Source organism: Sinocyclocheilus rhinocerous, unplaced genomic scaffold (assembly GCF_001515625.1).
Source record: "Sinocyclocheilus rhinocerous isolate Xijiao unplaced genomic scaffold, SAMN03320098_v1.1 scaffold228, whole genome shotgun sequence".
Taxonomy (NCBI): domain Eukaryota; kingdom Metazoa; phylum Chordata; class Actinopteri; order Cypriniformes; family Cyprinidae; genus Sinocyclocheilus; species Sinocyclocheilus rhinocerous.
Genome location: NW_015634565.1, coordinates 607,186 through 621,846, shown reverse-complemented (window position 1 = coordinate 621,846; position 14,661 = coordinate 607,186). Strand labels below are relative to the sequence as shown.

At 35.0% G+C, this 14,661-nt stretch overlaps 1 protein-coding gene across 3 annotated transcripts in view; it reads left to right on the top strand.

The window, feature by feature from the left end:
* The window catches only part of LOC107745896 (filamin-A-interacting protein 1-like), a 33,049-nt gene that overhangs the window by 7,334 nt on the left and 11,054 nt on the right, over positions 1 to 14,661 (top strand). For all 3 annotated transcript variants that reach the window (XM_016559932.1, XM_016559931.1, XM_016559930.1), the window contains 3 exons: positions 9,726 to 10,010; positions 11,222 to 11,395; positions 11,482 to 11,660. In XM_016559932.1, the coding sequence (XP_016415418.1) occupies positions 9,732 to 10,010; positions 11,222 to 11,395; positions 11,482 to 11,660 (632 nt within the window). In that variant the 5' untranslated portion in view covers positions 9,726 to 9,731. The remainder of the gene's footprint in view (positions 1 to 9,725; positions 10,011 to 11,221; positions 11,396 to 11,481; positions 11,661 to 14,661) is intronic.

Genomic DNA, 14,661 nt, shown 5'->3' with positions numbered 1-14,661 from the left:
AGATGAGTTTGTTTCTTCATGGGAACAGATTTGGAGAAATGTAGCATTGCATCACTTGCTCACCAATGGATGCTCTGCAGTGAATGGGTGCCGTCAGAATGAGAGTCCAAACAGCTGATAAAAACATCACAATAATCCACAAGTAATCCACACCACTCCAGTCCATCGGTTAATGTCTTGTGAAGTGAAAATCTGCATGTTTGGAAGAAGTAAATCCATCAGTGAGATGTTTTTAAATTCAAAGGAAAGGATTATGGATTGGTATTTTGGCCAGAAGTTTGTGATGTTTTTATCAGCTGTTTGGACTCTCATTCTGACGGCACCCATTCACTGCAGAGCATCCATTGCTGAGCAAGTGATGGAATGCTGAATTTCTCCTAATCTGTTCCTATGAAAAAATAAACTCATCTACATCTTGGATGGCCTGAGGGTGAGTAAAGTATCATTATAAATATTATTAGTGTGATACGAGAGTTTAATGATCTTAACTTATTTTACTGTATGAGGGAAATGACATCATCTTCCTCCCATCAGAAAGGCATCTGGTCATTCGTCCACTGTTGAACCATACGGAGCAGAACCATACGGCCATATGAAAACATGCTTATCAGTAACGTTTGCTCATCAATCACAGCCGTGCAGGACAAAGGAGATCGCTGTGATATAAACGACTCCCAAAGCGTGTATAAAGCTAACACTGAAGTCATTACACGTCGAGTGTTTCTCATTCTGGATCAGCAGATGTCTTTCTGAAGGAGGTGATTTTGAAGGAGCCGTTTGTGCAATGGAAGGAATGTTCCAGGTAGCAGAGCTATTCCTGAGAAAAGGCACGTCATATTGCATGACTGCCGCAGTCTTTGCTGACCGTGGGTCATTCTCAGTGCCGTCTGTTTCTGAAAATTTCAGGATTTTTGTTTTTATTATGATGATGTTGACTTGACTTGGGCTATTGCACAAATTTGGGTTAGTGTTTATTTCCAAATCCCTATCCTGAGACCTCTAACTCTAAGTCCCTTGTGGAGAGTTCAAGATATTTTCACTAAACGGCACAGTTTGCTAACTGTCTAAACTGTTTTTTTTGTTTTTTTTTAGTGGACTGCAAAATATACAAATAATTAAATTTTTCAAAGTTCATGATTCTATCTACCTGTTCTATTGTTTCATCCATCCATTGCTTTATAGGTCCATCCATCCCTCAATCCATCTTTTGTTCTACCATTCTGTCACTCCATCCATCCATCCATCCATTGTTTTAACGTTCCTTCCATCCATCCTTCCGTCCATCATATCTGTTGTTCTATCTATTATTCTATCATTCCATCTACATTCATCCATCATCCATCCATCCATTCACCCATTTATCATTCTATAATTTTATCCATTTATCATTCTATCCATCCATCCATCTGTTGTTCTTTCCTTCTATCCATCAGTCCATCCATCCACTGTTTTAACGTTCCTTCCATCCGTCCATCATATCTGTTGTTCTATCTATTATTCTATCATTCCATCTACATTCATCCATCATCCATCCATCCATTCACCCACCCATTTAGCATTCTATCATTTTATCCATTTATCATTCCATCCATCCATCCATCCATCTGTTGTTCTTTCCTTCTATCCATCAGTCCATCCTTCCATCCTTCCTTCCATCCATCCATCCATCCACTGTTTTAACATTCCTTCCATCCGTCCATCATATCTGTTTTTCTATCTATCATTCTATCATTCCATCTACATTCATCCATCATCCATCCATCCTTTCACCCATTTAGCATTCTATCATTTTATTCATTTATCGTTCTATCCATCTATCCATCCATCCATCCGTCCATCTGTCGTTTTATCGTTAAATCCATCCATCATCCATCCGTCGTTTTATCGTTAAATCCATCCATCATCCATCCGTCGTTTTATCGTTAAATCCATCCATCCATCCATTTGTTTGTCCAATCATTTGTCCTATCATTCTATTTATTATTTTCTACTTTTTTCCCACCTCAGGCCTCTCATAACCCCCTTTAAGACATTGTTGGCACTCTATAGGGTGATACATTCCCCCCAGCATATAGATTAGTGGTCAACAAATATGGTTTTGACAGCCAATTGTAAAACTGTTGTCCCCTGAATATAATTATAAAACGGATAGTCCTTGATTCTGATTGGTTGAGCCGTGTTCGAAGCTGTTTTAAACTAACATACAGAGTTCCCACTTTGCTGCAACCACAATCGTCTCTGAGGAACTACATTGTTTGGCAGGAGAATGTTTTTATTAATATCATTACATTTTATTTGCTTTGTTTTATTTTGTGAAACCTTGCAACATATATGGAATAAGTCCACGTCGTGTCTAACAACGCCCCTTAGCTGTTATAAATTCACTGTAAACCATGGCTTTTTGGGGCATATTGCTTTATTACAGCCTGCATCTTCCACAGAAGCTGCTACATTCTGTTACAGTATACATAATTGTGTAAAGACAGAGGTCTTGTTCATTCTATCTGTGTTTATTTTGCTATAATGACTGACATTATTTTACTTCTTACATGGTATTCAGGACAGTTGGCTGTCTAATGTAAATTAGAGAGACAGAGAGAGATGAGGAAAGAGGCAAATTTCAGTACAGTAGTACTGCGTGACCGTCATGAAGTACAGTATGAGAGTCCTCTTGAACTCTCACCTAAAACGCAACTCCACGCTTTCATCATGTGCCATTTTAACCTAGGCTGTAATTTATGAATCCTATTTTTGTATGCACTCTTCAACCTCTCCCTGCCCTCTCTCTCTCTCTCTCACTCTCCATCCCATGTAGGGTGACATCAGGTCACATTTATTAGATTAAGGCTGTGGTCCTCATCATGCCAGCGCTGGACGGCTCATCGCCCACATGCTTGTTGAATGACTGTGTGCGCTCTGAATGAACAATCAGTCAGATGTGTTTGTGTTTTTGTTTTCTTTTTCCCCTCATATCACTGGACCACATAAACATAGCTTAAAATGCATTGCATCCAAGGTGCGCATTTACATTTTTATCAGATACAATATCCATTTGAATAACGTGAATTAATGGATAATTCAATCAGATCAGTAATGTGTGTTAAGATAGTGAATATAGTTCATTTGATGTTGACTGACTTTAAGTGCATTCAGGCACAAATAGCTGGTGTGCACTTGTGATATGGGTATTTTTAGCGGCTCATACTACAGGAAGGTACAGGAGGAAATGGCAGATGGTCAGAGCTTGTGCCGTCACAGGAAGTGTTTCATCTGGTGCATGAGTGTTGTAGGTATTGTACTTCTGATGAGAACACGACTGGAGTTGTATAGGGAAGATGCACGGTAAACATGTTACAGAGGAGGATACTTTGATGTTGGCGAAATTGCATTCTGTTATGCTCATTTCAGCATCAACTTTGCCTCAGATGTTTGTCCTAAAATGTGTTATAAAAATGGACAGAAATGTAAACAATCTTACTTACATTTGATGTTGACTTTGACTTTGTGCATTCAGGCACAAATAGCTGGTGTGCACTTGTGATATGGGTATTTTTAGCGGATCATACTACAGGAAGGTACAGGAGGAAATGGCAGATGGTCAGAGCTTGTGCCGTCACAGGAAGTGTTTCATCTGGTGCATGAGTGTTGTAGGTATTGTACTTCTGATGAGAACACGACTGGAGTTGTATAGGGAAGATGCACGGTAAACATGTTACAGAGGAGGATACTTTGATGTTGGCGAAATTGCATTCTGTTACGCTCATTTCAGCATCAACTTTGCCTCAGATGTTTGTCTAAAAATGCCGAAAATGCGTTGAGCAATAAAAATGGACAGAAATGTAAACAATCTTACTTAGAATTTCAGTCTAATTTTCTAATTAGAATATCCAAAAATCTTTAACATAATTACGTTGCATTCAGTATTAAGAGTTGCTTTCAGTATTTTGTCTTACTGCACTTGTTTTAAGTGTAAAAAAAATCTGGCATATTTAAGATGCATTCCTTAAAATTAAGTCTTGTTTTAAGAATGGAAAACTACTCACTCAAGACAATTCATTAAAATTAATGTAGCAGTGTAGAGCTATAAAATGAATGCCTTGGGAGCAATAAAAATACAGAAATTTGACAAATGGAATACAGCAAGCATAAATCCTACTTTTAACAAGCATTTTAATTTAACTTTCCAGTTAAAATATTTAAAAATCCTCAAAATGTAATTGCATTGCACAATATTAAGACTTCAGAGAGTGTATTTTGTCTTACTGCACTTGGCAGATTTTCCCACTTGTTTAATGTATACAAATCTGGCATATTCAAGATGCATTATTTGTATCTTGTTTTAAGGATTTGCAGACATTTCAACTGCAAAACAAGCCCAAACAACTCATTAAAATTTAATTGCATAAAATGAAATGCATTAATGTGGACAGCAATGTCTCAAAGTGATCTGAGCTGCTACACTCTAAAAAATGCTGGGTTAAATATAACCCAGCGCTGGGTTAAAAAGGGACAAACCCAGCTATTGGGATGTTTTGACCCAGCGGTTGGGTTCAAAACAACGCAACCGCTGGGTCAAAACAACCCAATAGCTGGGTTTGTCCCTATTTTACCCAGCGCTGGGTTGCATTTAACCCAGCATTTTTTAGAGTGTACTGATCTCTAGTACACATCTCCAGTTTTCTCTCCCTCAGAAGAAACATTTGAGAAAAAGGGCACTTCAGCAAGTCGCGTGCATTCAGTTATTACTCTCATTGAGAAACAAATGAAATATTTAAGACATTTATTTTAATTTCATGTGTGTTAATAACTTTCCAGGGATTCTTTCGGACATTTTCTGAAAATAAAGCATGGTAAATCCTAAGAATTACCTATTTGTCTCTCTCTCAGAGAGGGCAGGTACAGATAGTTGTGTTTGTCTGATGTGTTAAAATAATGAGCGTATGATGAGCTTAATTTTGGCAATCATATGATCAACACAAACGCAGCGCGTCAGTTTGTGCCAGACGAACCGTCAATGTGAGAGTTTCTTTGCCCTTATTTAGTCACAGTGCTCCAGCCTTCACACGGCTGAGACTAACTCTGACGTTTTCCTCCAGAACTGGAGATGTCTGTGTGGGTTCAGCACTGTCTCTCTGTGTGGTGGAGGATGGGGGAGGAAATATTTACACAACTGTTAGCACCTGCCATTATGTCGTTTAACACTGGTTATCTGGTTGAGGTTGACGTTAGTAGTGGGTTGAAACCAAGGAGGTCTGTAATACCTTGAGAAAGTCTGTTTGCATTTCTGTTTATTTCAGTGGTGCATGGTTTTATAGTGCATGCCAGTGTTGTTATGGTTAAAAAAAGATATAAATATAAATAAATGAATGAATAAATAAATGCATACTGTACATACATTCATAAACAAACAAACATTTTTGTTATTTGAAATAAAAAAGAAATAAAATGAAATATCAGATGAAAACTTGAACCAAAATTAGAAATTACCTTGGCATTTTACTGAAATAAGTTACTGAAATAAAAAATAAACACAATTTATAAGTATTAAAAAAAAATAATAATAAAAATGACAAAAGCATTCTTGTATATGTTAGTGACAGTTCCACTAGTGCATGTCAGTGTTAAAATATTTTTGTTAATTTTAATAAAGCTGGAATAAAATTAAATATTAGATTAAACCTTAAAATAAACGAAAAATTGATTTTTTTGCCTTGGCTTCTAACAGAAATAAGTGCAAGTTAAAATTGTAAAATTATGAAAAAAACATTTTTTTAATATTTATTTTATATTTTTTTATAAATATTGAATCAATAAATTAATAAATAGCTTGAAAAAATGAAATATAAATATTAGCTGAAAAACATACACTACACAAAAATGAGAAGTATTACCTTGGCATGTAACTGAAATAAGTTTCAATTAAAATATTAAAATTACTAACTGAAATAAAAACTAAATAAATATATTTATAAAAAAATGACAAAATCCTATAATTAAAAATTATTCAGTATAAGTGTATAAATAACAATAATTTATTTTTGTTAGAGATGATTTATTATAGATAAATAGTTTTTAATTTAACATTTAATTTTTTGAAATATGCATGCACCCTATAATATGCATGGTTGGTATGAGCCAGTTTTTGTGATCCCAGATTAGCCGTACTGTTATGCCAACCAAGAATGTGCCGGTATTTGAGTGTGTATCCATGTGCATCAAGCTCCAGCAGTATCCATTACTAAATATAAACGAAGTGCCACTGATGCTTGCCCATCAAATACCCCGAGAATCTGAGGAATTAATTATTACAGGAGCTGCAAGTAACCAGCGTTCATTCACGGCATTCAGCCGTTTAAATTTCCCAGGAGACACGTGTGTAACAAAATTGATAGCTGTGAAGTTCAACATCCTCGATCGGATTGGCGGATGAAGTGTGAGTGTTTCTGGTGTCTCCTGTGTACAAATGTGTCTCTCGCTATAAATACTGCTCAATTTCAGCAAGGAGCAGCTGCGTGAAGCGCCCGGGGAGCTCTTCAGGAGCGAGGTGCATATTCTCAGTGTAAATATAAGACAAATTCTCATTTATATCTCCAGTAATAACAGAGATAAGGTCACCCCGAATCTCTCGGGCATAATCAAAGTTAAAAATACTCCCGTCTCGAGTTAGAGAATTGAGGTTTGTGAAAAACTCCAATAGATCGAACTCTCATCTAAATGACTGTTTGGGACGGCATCAGTCTGTCAACAGCTTCTGTATATTTTTGGATTTCATCATAGAGGACATAATGAACATTTGTGTGTATTCAAGTGTTGTCATTGCTATTTTGGACAGCGATTGAATGTCATAACAGAAGCACAACAAGTTAAAGTCACCATCGAAATGAAAACACTCCCATGGCCACAACTGTGCAACACGCTTCTATTAATAACACATACTTTCTGCAACAATTCGTCTGCCAGGGTTTTCCCGTCTTTGGTTACTTGCTGGTTTCATCAGAGTCACTCCAAACTTTGTCCAAACGCCTGAGATTAAGATATTGATTATTAGTGTTTATATTATACTTATTCTTTTAGATTATCCAGATCAGTATATTGAAATCTATCTATCTATCTATCTATCTATCTATCTGTCTGTCTGTCTGTCTGTCTATCTGTCTATCTGTGTCTGTCTGTCTGTCTGTCTGTCTATCTGTCTGTCTGTGTCTGTCTATCTATCTGTCTGTCTGTCTGTCTGTCTATGTCTGTCTGTCAAATCTATAGTACACTTTATATTTATAAATTATATAATAAAAAATTACAAGAAATGTCATAGTATGGAATTTAATTTCTTACTTAATACTGTTAAAAGCTGTACATATTAGATATGATATAATTTATATATTAGAAATATGTAAAACAATTAAATATAGTATACATATTATAAATTATAAATAAAAAACAGTATAAAATATAAAATATACATACAAATTATGTATGATAAAGTTGTAATTTATAATAAGCAAAATGTTTCTTTTTGTTTAATATGTATAGCTGTTAACAGTAATAAATCAGAAATATTATGTTTATTTGTAAAATATAATATCATGACAGTATCAAATATCGGAAACTAAATGTGTTATTATAAAAATGTATATGAATACTATATATTAATATATATTAATTATATATAAAAATATGTATATAAAATAAATATGTATATAAAATGTTATATATGTATGTAAAGTTTTATATATTAAATTATTTATATATACTGTATATGTGTGTGTGTATAAATTAATAAATAAATAAATTAGATAGAAAATATAAAAAAAAAAATATATATATATTTGTCTGTCTACAAAATGCTTATAATATATAATAATATTTCACATATAGTGTTATATAGCACCAGAATCATACGTTCGAATAAGTATCTTTGGGTAAAAAGAGCTGCATGAATTAATGTAGTTTGAAAAAGCTTCATTCCGATTATACTAGTTCTCATACTGTTGCTCAAATGTGGGGGCTTTATGATCAAATTCAGCATAGTGAACTGAACATCTTGTTTTAATAATAAGTTTCATTAAGCGCTCTGATCTTCTGCAGTTTCACCCAGACTCAGTTCTGATGGGAGCGTGGATGGTGAGTGATGTGTGGGACTGGAGCGGAGATCTCTCTGAGATACTCTGAGGGCAGTGCTGGATCAGGCCAGATAGGCTGGGTGTGAGATCATACGGGAGGCAGCGCGTACGCACTTTATCAAAAATCCTGATGTCATCGTTGAGCTCAGCGCTCATTACATCCCTCTCTCTCTCTCTCTCTCTCTCTCTCTCGCTCTCACTCTCAGGGAAATCCCCCTCTTAAATCTGCACATGGGAACATGAGAAATGAAGCTGTTGCAGATTAGCTACAAGGGCAAACTACATATTAAAATATCAAGAGTTGGCTCAGAGCTTAAGACTGCAGACATTTGATATGAGAGTCTTGGGTCCACTAGTGATTGATTTTTACTTCACTTGAAACATACACTGTAAAAAAGGTGTTAAATTACTATAAAACCTGGCAATTGCATGATTTTTTTGGACATATCATTGCAAGTACCTTGACCATGTAAATCCATTATATACTGTACAGTTGCAAATAACTGAAGAATCAGATGCACAGCAAAAAAAATTATATTGTTCCTCAGCATTTTTTATTTTTTCCAGTACAAATATCTATAAATTCTTAAATCAAGATACATTAAGTTGAGATGCAAAATGACTTAAAGGACTAGTTCACCCCAAAATGAAAATTTGCTGAATATTTACTCACCCTCAGTCCATTCTAGATGAGTTTGTTTCTTCATCTGAACAGATTTGGAGAAATGTAGCATTGCATCACTTGCTCACCAATGGATGCTCTGCAGTGAATGGGTGCCGTCAGAATGAGAGTCCAAACAGCTGATAAAAACATCACAATAATCCACAAGTAATCCACACCACTCCGGTCCATAAATTAACGTTTTGTGAAGCCAAAAGCCAAAAGTTTGAGAAGAAGAAACAAATCCATCACTGAACCATTGATTCCAGCTAAAATATAGTCCATAATCCATAATAACACTTCCTCCAGTGAAAAAGTTGTCAGGAGAAGAAAACAGATCAAGCACCGTTTACATGCGAAAACAATTCTAAACAAATATGTGGGTGGATTTTGATGTGAGAGAGAACAGGAGATGGACTTTTTCACTGAATTTTTGGATTATGGACTCGTATTTTGTCCAGAAGCAATGGTTTAAAGTTAAAATGTCTTAACGATGGATTTGTTTCTTACAAACACACAGCTTTTGGCTTCACAAAATGTTAACTGATGGACTGGAGTGGTGTGGATTACTTGTGGATTATTGTGATGTTTTTATCAGCTGTTTGGACTCTCATTCTGACGGCACCCATTCACTGCAGAGCATCCATTTCTCCAACTATGTTCTGATGAAGAAACAAACACATCTATATCTTAAGTGTGCCAATGGGGAATTAATTCAAAGGTAAACCTATTTTTCTTACCCAATTGGTTATTTTACTTCTCAAATAAATGTATCTTGTTTTAGAAATTTGTACTAGAAAATAAGACAAAAATACAGAGGAAGAACACTTGTGTGCAGTGTGCTGAAAGCTATTAGATGTTTTATTGTTCTAACTGTGTGATATGTTCAGGAGATTGTCTCTGGTGTATCTGTGGATGATGTTCATCTTTGTTTGCACCTGCAGGTGAAGATGAGGTCCAGGAGCAGCGATATGGAGGGGCCAGAGAACAGACCACTGAAGCCGCTCGCTAAAATCCACAGCACTGAGAAACAGAGAAGCAAACAAGAGCTGATGAAGAAGAAAAGCAAAGCTCGGGAGGAAAAAGAGAGCAGTGAGGAGAAGGCTGTTTCTGGGACTTTGCAGAAGCCTCAGAGGCCTCGCGAGATGCAGCAGAGGAGAGCCGGACTGATGGACCTCTCCAAAGAAGATCTCATCCATCTGCTGGGAGTCATGGAGGGAGAAGTTCAGGTGAGGTTTCACTGCATGGTGACAAGAAAAATGTGATTTCTTTAAAACACTTTTCTCTCGGAAATTGCTACTAAATTTCACAAATAAATACATAGAAATGGCAAGTAGCACATTGAATTAAACGTGAAATTTTGAAGTAGAAAGACTGAAATAGTATTTTCTTGTCAAACGTACTCCAATAATATTTGAAAAGCATCACTGTCATTCAAAAAGGAGTTGAATAAGATGACAGAAGGATTATGATGCTTTATACACTTACGCTGATACGCAAAAAACTGTTAACACAAATATATGAAGCAGCACAACTGTTTTCAGCATTGATGATAATTGATGAATATATTGATGAAATGTTTATTGAGCAGCAAATCAGCATATTAGAATAAATTCTGAAGGATCATGTGACACTGAAGACTGGAGTAATATATATTCTATTTGAATATATAAAATAAGTTCTTTTAAATTGTAATAATATTTCACAATAATACTGTTTTTACTTTATTTTTGATCAAAATTGCAGACTTGGTGACCAGAAGAGACTTAAAAAAAAAAATGAAATAATTTTACCAACCCCGAACATTTGAACAGTAGTGTAGGTGATTTGGATATTCTGTGCATACAGAAATGTGCATACTGTACACAGTATACATATGATATAGTGAGAAAATTGTAAAAGAAGTATGATAGCGTGATGGTCTTTACATGCCAATGTCATACGGTTGTTAATGTTTAGGTTTTATGGAAGCATACAGCTCCCCCTGCTGGTGCTCAAGGAGGATGTATTGACACATGATACAAAACCTTGAAAAATTCCTCTGAAGTATTTTAATTTTTGTCATTTTTTATTAAAACCAGTTCATTTCTGTCATGTTTTTAAACAGATTGACAATTGATTCAGCAAACAACAAATGCTTAGGGAAGTTTGTAAAAAGTAGTTTACACTGTAAAAATGTATTTATGTTTTTCGAAAGTTGTCAGTAAAACATTATTACTGATTGACAAGATAGTTGGTGAATGTTTTACAAGAAAATATCTATAATTTAGTTTAATTCAATGTGTTACAATGTTCTTTGCAATTGTTTGGTGTAGAAAATTGTTTCAACATCAAACATTTTTCATTGTAGTATATATTCTTAAAACATAGGATACTATGGCATGCCATGTATCATGGAAATACCATGGTATTTGAATATGATAAACACCGTATGCTTTAGGCCCGTGAAGACATTATCCACATGCTGCAGTCTGGCAGAGCACGACCTGAAGTTCTGGAGGCTCATTACGGATCTGCGCTTCCAGTCAAACCTCTTCAGGCTCTGCAGAGAGACAGTCTGATGACCAGCGGAGACTTGATTCGAGACGACGTCTATGAGATCCCTATGATAGAGGTGAGGAACACTGCCTTAGTAATCTTTACATACTGTTGTGCCAGTGCAAGCAGTTGATGATGGCGATAATCATTCTGTCTCTAAAGCTGGACCGTTTGGAGGAGAAGCAGCGTGAGACGTACAGACGGATGTTAGAGCAGCTGCTCTTAGCCGAGAAATGCCACCGACGCACCGTCACCGACCTGGACAATGAAAAGCGCAAACACGTCGACTTCATGAACAAAAGCGATGATTTCACCAACCTGCTGGAGCAGGAGAGAGAGAGGTGAGGAGATCCCACAGGAGTAAATCAGACATTTCAGTCAACAGTGTGCATGGTTTTCAGTAAAATGTGCTCGTGAAGTGGAAAAAAATGCAAGGATAATTTTCTAATGAAGCGTGACATTACAAAGTTTCTTTTATTTTATCTGAAACAGTTCATTTAGTATCATTGAGATACTGTTGTAGTTTTTATTAGTATTTTGAGTTTTTTATTTTTATTTGACATTTTTAGTAATTTTGTTTAGTTTTTTTTTTAAATGTCTATATTGTTTTTATTTCAGTTTTATAAAAAAATTTTAATACATGAGAAATGAGAAATGTTATTCTATATCAGTTAATGTTTATTTTATTTAAAGTAACAAGATCGATATTTAGTTTTAATGAAATATAATAATTCTTCCCTGAAATGGTTAAATTACACAGTAACCAGATTAAAAACTATAATTGAGATTTTCATTTTTAATTGTATCGTGTTTTTTTTAAACAAATTGACTCAACAAATCACTTAAGTTTTGAAAAGGTGATTTTCTACACTGTGAAAAAAATATTTTTCAAAGGTTGTGTGTTTTACAAGAAAATACTATTTCATATTTTCTACTTCAAAATTTCATTTAATTCTATGTGTCACTTGCAGTTTCTTTGTAATTGTGAAATTTACAAGCAATTTCTAAGTGAAAATTGGTGTAGAATATTGGTTTTAGGCCAATTTTTTTTTTTTTTTAGTGTAGTATATGTTGACAGCTGTATGTATAGCAAACACTTCTCACCGTTGCTTCATTTTCAAGTGACTACACTCACGTGGTGATCGTAGTGGTGAACACAGGCTGTCCTAATAGCGGTGGATGGGGCGACAGCATCAGAGAGGCCTGTTGTTAGCGTGGGGTTCTTCTGAGAATGTGAAACAGGCAGATTGAGGCCCCGTAGAGCTCCAGTCATTAGACCAGCATCATCTGAGCTATATATGGACATGAATAGACTCAAATGAACAACATGGAGAGCTCTGGGGATCATAGCTTTTCTGGAAGCTCAGCGTGCCGTCATATTGAAGGGATCAGAATAACTGTTTTATATTTGAATATATTTTAAAGGGGTCATATGATGACTTTAGTCTTTGCAACTTCAGGGATCTTATCTATGCACAATCAGCTTGTAACACTCCAAAGAGAAAGGAAAACTTGAAATCGCATCATATGACCCCTTTAAAATAGTCAAAGCTGAATTTTCAGCATCATTACTCCAGTCTTCAGTGTCACATGATCCTTCAGAAATCATTCTAATATGCTGATCTGCTGCTCAAGAAACATTTCTGCTTATTATCAATGTTAAAAACAGTTTCTTAATATAAATCTTTTGAAACATTATAATGTGATCAATTTAGATCAGTTTAATGCATCCTTGCTGAATAAAAGTATTTATTAAAAAAAATAAAAATCAACAGACCCCAAGCTTTTGAATGGTAGTGTATGTTTTTCTGATTTAATATTATGAAAACCTCTCATATGCTACTTTCAAATTATTTATTGAACAATATATTTATCTTTGGAAAATCAGGTGACTCATAACTGCAAAATCCAAACAATTCCTGACAGAGACAATGAGATCATTCATATTCTGATAAGACCCCTATAGTGGTCCACCACAGTCACGGTCCCCTGACTTCCCATTTACCACCCTCAACTTGACTTTTTAGCTCAAAACTTCTTAATAAAAAAGTTTTGAATTGAATTAACCTGAAATATGCTCTTTTGTCTCCAAATGAAAATGTGTGATGGACTCTTTGGTGCTCTACACATGCATTTTGAAAGACTGTAAATATAGTATAAATATATTATAGATCGATTGTTCTTTTATTTTTCATTTTTCTTGTACTGCACTTTTAAAATGGAGCTCATTTGTGTGATGCACTGTCACGGCAAATCTATAAAAACACTATGTGTAGTTTGTTGCAGTGGCACCGTTCAGTCGCACTCCTTCCTTCCACTTATCACGCTCATCTCCAGCCTGTGTGTGTTTGCACATTCCTCCATAATTCTCTCATTTCAGAGATTCATAGCAGGTGAGGTCACGCCAGCGCCGCGCCACCTGGGACCGAACGCGGGGCGATGGTGGGGAATCCCGCCAGGAATATAAAACTGCTGTGTGTTGAGCTTCTAGAAGCATCCTCAATGCCATTCCTCCTCAAATTACCCCTCTCTCTTTCACATGACATTTACACTTGCTGTTTTTCCTCTTGAAGTCCCACATTCAAGAAAGACTGTAATCTGATGAGGACAACTAGTTTTGTTCTTTGATTGACATATAGGTCAGTGAAAGACAGATACTAATGATTTTACCATCAAGTGTGTTGTGTTTCATGAAGTCAACATGGAATCAAAAATACATATACATATTCCTTCATTGTAAATTGAATGAACCTTTGATATTTTATTCTTCGATGAATAAAAAGTTAGAAAGAACTGCATTTATTCAAAATATAAATTTTTTTCTCTCAATATAAGTCTTTATATTATCACTTTTTATCAATTTAACACATCCCTGATGAATAAAAATATTAGTTTTTTTCAAAAAAAGAAAGAAAGAAAAAACAATGCACTGAGCCCAAACCTTTGAACGGTAGTGTATATTGTTTCAAAAAATTGTCTGTTTTGAATAAATGCTATTCTTTTTAACTTTTTACTCCTCAAAGAATCCTGAAACAAAGTATCACAGGTTCCAAAAAAATATTAAGCATTTCTAACATTGATAATAAATCAGCATATTAGAATGATTTCTGAAGGATCATGAGACACTGAAGACTGGAGTAATGATGCTGAAAATGTAGCTTTGAATCACAAAAATCAATTATATTTTAAAGTATATTAAAATAGAAAAACCTTATTTTAAATTGCAATAATATTTCACAATATTACTGTTTTTTTCTGTGTTTTTGATCAAATAAATGCAGCCTTGATGAGCATAAGAGACTTCTTTCAAAAACATTATTATATATATTATGATATATATAT